The sequence below is a fragment of the Quercus lobata genome, chromosome 5, assembly GCF_001633185.2.
Source record: "Quercus lobata isolate SW786 chromosome 5, ValleyOak3.0 Primary Assembly, whole genome shotgun sequence".
NCBI classification, from domain to species: domain Eukaryota; kingdom Viridiplantae; phylum Streptophyta; class Magnoliopsida; order Fagales; family Fagaceae; genus Quercus; species Quercus lobata.
Genome location: NC_044908.1, coordinates 3,585,844 through 3,589,855, shown reverse-complemented (window position 1 = coordinate 3,589,855; position 4,012 = coordinate 3,585,844). Strand labels below are relative to the sequence as shown.

General features: G+C 36.5%; 1 protein-coding gene across 1 annotated transcript; it reads right to left on the bottom strand.

Annotated features, from left to right (window-relative positions):
- Positions 1-235: 235 nt before the first annotated feature.
- On the bottom strand, positions 236-1,258 carry LOC115989350 (flavonol sulfotransferase-like). The gene has a single exon (XM_031113022.1). It carries the CDS (start codon positions 1,256-1,258, stop codon positions 236-238), a length of 1,023 nt encoding a protein of 340 aa, XP_030968882.1.
- Positions 1,259-4,012: the final 2,754 nt, after the last annotated feature.

Here is a 4,012-nt window from a genome sequence, read left to right as displayed (position 1 = left end):
TCAAACAACAGGTGGGCAAATTAAAATTTTCCCAACAATTAAAGACACTAGAAATACATTAACACTTAATGACATTAACCTCACCTTATTAAAGCAACCTACAAGAGGTCCTTACACCAAAATGATGATAATTCATGCTATTGGAGGTGCTGAAAAAAGCTTTGTCCTATATTTTATTTTGTTGTCGTACTCAACTACTTTCATGAAAGTTATGAAAGGAGTGTAAACTGCTTGCTCATGCAGCATGCAAAGTCAACCCAGAACCGTTGAGCTTTTGCTTGGTTATTTGATCAAGTTGCATTGCCATTTCAACTGTAAGATGATTCTTCCAATCTCTAATTTTACCTTTCCTAAAAATTATGTTGTTTCTAATCACCATCTCTTTTAGTTGAATTTCCGCGATCCCACTTTTATTCACCTCCAAACTTGACATGTTCTCAAAACTACATAGGTTTATTATTTTTTGCACTGCACCTTTATCTTCTTCCTCAAAGGAGAAAGGGTAACCCATGAACTGAGCCATTTTCTTCACCCAATATACAGCATCATTCATCAAATCTTCATACTTCAAAAATAATATCCTTTCCGGTGATTCCAAACTAGCTCTCCAATACCCCAATACATGGTCCCAATATGGTCCAAAAGAAGATAATCCTTCACAAAAGTACATAAATGCATTCTCCAAATGAAGATCTTCCCTGGCCTTAGTAACTGACTTTCGAGAATGGTGCCATAGAGATACAAATACATCCTTTGGATCCCTGCATATGTAAACAATCTTACAACCAGAATTTATAATGGATTTTGGTAAGGAAGTGTAGGAAATGTGTGTAGCAGAAAGTGGAACATTGAGATCCAGAGTTTGTGAGTTTGAAAGAAATTGGTACTCCATGAAGGGTACCAAATCATGTGATATTTTGGTGAGTAAAGGGTTTGTGGACTCGTCAAAATGGGATCGTGTCATAATGGAAAAACTCAGAGCCTTCAACCAAGTTGTGCCAGATTTCGGAGCACTACTCAAGATCACGCTGTTGGGTTGAGGTTTGAAGTGGTCTTGAGTCGACAATATTCCTTCTAAGGTATATCGACCGTACCAAAAACCATCATATTGGTAGAGATCTACCGGCCAACAACCCTTTCTTCCTGGGATGGTTGACATGATCTCTGTGTATATGTTGGGGCTTTTTGTTTCATACATATTCTCTTCTTTCTCATTGCTCTTTTGACCTTGGTTCATTTTGGAAGACAAGGACTCCATTGCTAGAAAGCAAAAGTAGCTTGGAATATATAGCTGAATGGGAAAGAGTGCCATTATATATAAATACTAAATAGCTAGTTGAATACATCATTTTTTATTTCCAACCTCCCATAATTGAGCTGGTAATGAACACTATATAAAATAAGTATATCTTCTCGGAAAAAATTGCGAAATAGACTAGTTCTGGGAAAAAATTTAGGCGCGTGGCACGCGTTCAAAGTTATTTAGAAAGTTGGACTCTTTTTGAAAGTTGAGTTTGGCAAACTCAACTTTGGGCTGGAAAACGAACACTATAGTGACGTTTTTTTGTGGCTATGGTAGCATTTATAGAAAACGCCACTAAAAAAAACGCCACTATAGTGTCTGTTTTCCAGCCCAAAGTCGAGTTTGCCAAACTCGACTTTCAAAAAGAGTCCAACTTACTAAATAACTTTGAACACGTGCCATGCACCTAATTTTTTCCCAGAAATAGTCTGTTTGGCAATTTTTTCCTATCTTGTTGCTTCATTTGTCTTTTCCCTCACTGTCTCGACAATGTCTCTGGTGTAGTTTTAATCCTGGAAGTGGATTACCACTAAAGAAAGATATGCCTGGCTGGAATGTATACAAATATAAAATGGTATGATATTAACAGGAAATAGAAAAAGGTCTGTGAGACTAGTTTTCTTTATTTATTCCAGCCAAAAATTTCTTTAATTATTCAATAGAATAATTAAAACTATATCGCGCGAGATAGCTAGAGACAGTGAGGGAAAAGGCAAGAGAAAGGAACAAAAGAAAATATCGGGGCTGGATTCTTAAGCCCTATTTTTGTATGTAGCCAGGTTATAATATTATTAGCAGGTAGCAGGGAACAAAAAAAAAAAAAAAAAGGTCTTTTAAGATTAGTTTTATCATTTCAGCTAAGTATATCTTCTTCAGTAGTTATCCACTTCCACGTTTTTCAGATTAATTGAATAATTGAAACTCAACAAAAATGCACATCGCAATTTACGCTTCGTTTGTTTTAACTAAAATATTTGCAAAGGTAAAATGTAAAATATTATCAGAAAAACATTTTCATTTTATGTTTGTTTGTATACATGAAAAAGTTATGAAAACATATTTTCTAGTGTTTGGCACAATGTAAAATGAAAAAAAATTATTAAAAAATTAAAACTTTCTTTTATTAAATTCCAAAAAATACATATCATATTATATCATATCATATCATATTATATATAACAAAAGTTGGGTTTAGACGCCGTGGTTGCGCCATGTGACTTCACTAAATTGCAGAAATGTTATTAAATTTTTAGATTTTTGAAGAACTAAAAAGAAATAGTATACTACCAAGACTCTAATTTATTCTTATCATTAAGTAAAATTAGATTAACATTATTTTTTTATTTGTTAGGATATGTGGGGGCCAGTTAGTCCGAGGATGGCCAAATGAGGTTATAAGGGGAACGGTATAAAGAGAAAAGTAAAGATAGTACGAGATAAGTCCAATGAATGTTCAAGGAGAAAAGCCATCTCGGGAATAAGGGTCCGAGGTCAGTAAGAGTGCCATATCACCCTAGACTTTCTTCAGAGTTACATCACAACTAGGAGTTGGACGTTGGACAAGGGGTAAGAAAAGGGGGGCAACAAATATCTTCAAAAAGCTGCTACCTCCAATTAAATGCCTCCCAACTAACTCACTGGCCGCATTAATGTGGAGGTAATACCTGAACAGTGGTCAAGCAACCTTACAACTACTAGTTGATGGTTTTAGGAGGTGTTGGATGAGACAAGAAGGAGTTCCCAGAATCTAACCTACACGTGTATGGTATGGATGATACTAAGATTGTAGTATATAGCATGAGAAGATGGCCTAAAGAAAGGGATCAGAGAAAAATAAAGAAATTTTTGTAATAATACTGTGAACTCTTGTAACTTTGTTCATCAACAAGACATTATAATATAAACTCCTCAAGCCATGCCGAGGACAGATTTTCTTATCTTACTTGTGTTTAATGGTCTTAAATCAGCAAATTTTATTGTTTTTCTTCTGGAGTAGATCTAGTTCTTTCATCCATGCTCTACAAATTCATTGTTTGGGCTTGTTGGGCTAAAACCCAATCCTATACTGGGTCCAATTCAAATTCAGTCCTTAAAGGTCTTAAATCAGCAAATCTTATTGTTTTTCTTCTGGAGTAGATCTAGTTCTTTCATCCACGCTCTACAAATTCATTGTTTGGGCTAAAATCCAATACTATACTGGGTCCAATTCAAATTCAATCCTTACAATTGGCGCCATTTGTGGGGAGATCTTGATCTATTCTGAAGGAGATTTGGGTACAACGTTCACGATGAAGGAAGCAGGACCACACCAGGTAGATGCTAATCTACATCAAGCAGAGTAAAGGGGTTCTCAGCATAGCAATCCGTGTAGGAGCCTTGAATGGAGAGAAGGCCGTGAGGGAAGTGTGCACACAACTCATACCAGTAAAGTCAATCTCAAGGGAAGAGCCATGTTTCCCATGCAAAGGATGACAAAGACATGCAACGTGAAATTGATGAATTGAAGAAGGAGTTGCGTCATGCTCGGTGAAGACGTTCATCGCCTAGCTCCGAGCCGTCCTCTGAAGAGACAAATGATGCTAGTTATAGACAGAGATATAGAACTCTGCCCAGCGAGACCTTTTCCTATGACGAGGGGTACCACCGTAGATGTAGATACAAAAGCCTGCCTTGCAAAGGCTTAAGGAACGATGCCATGAACAAGACGCT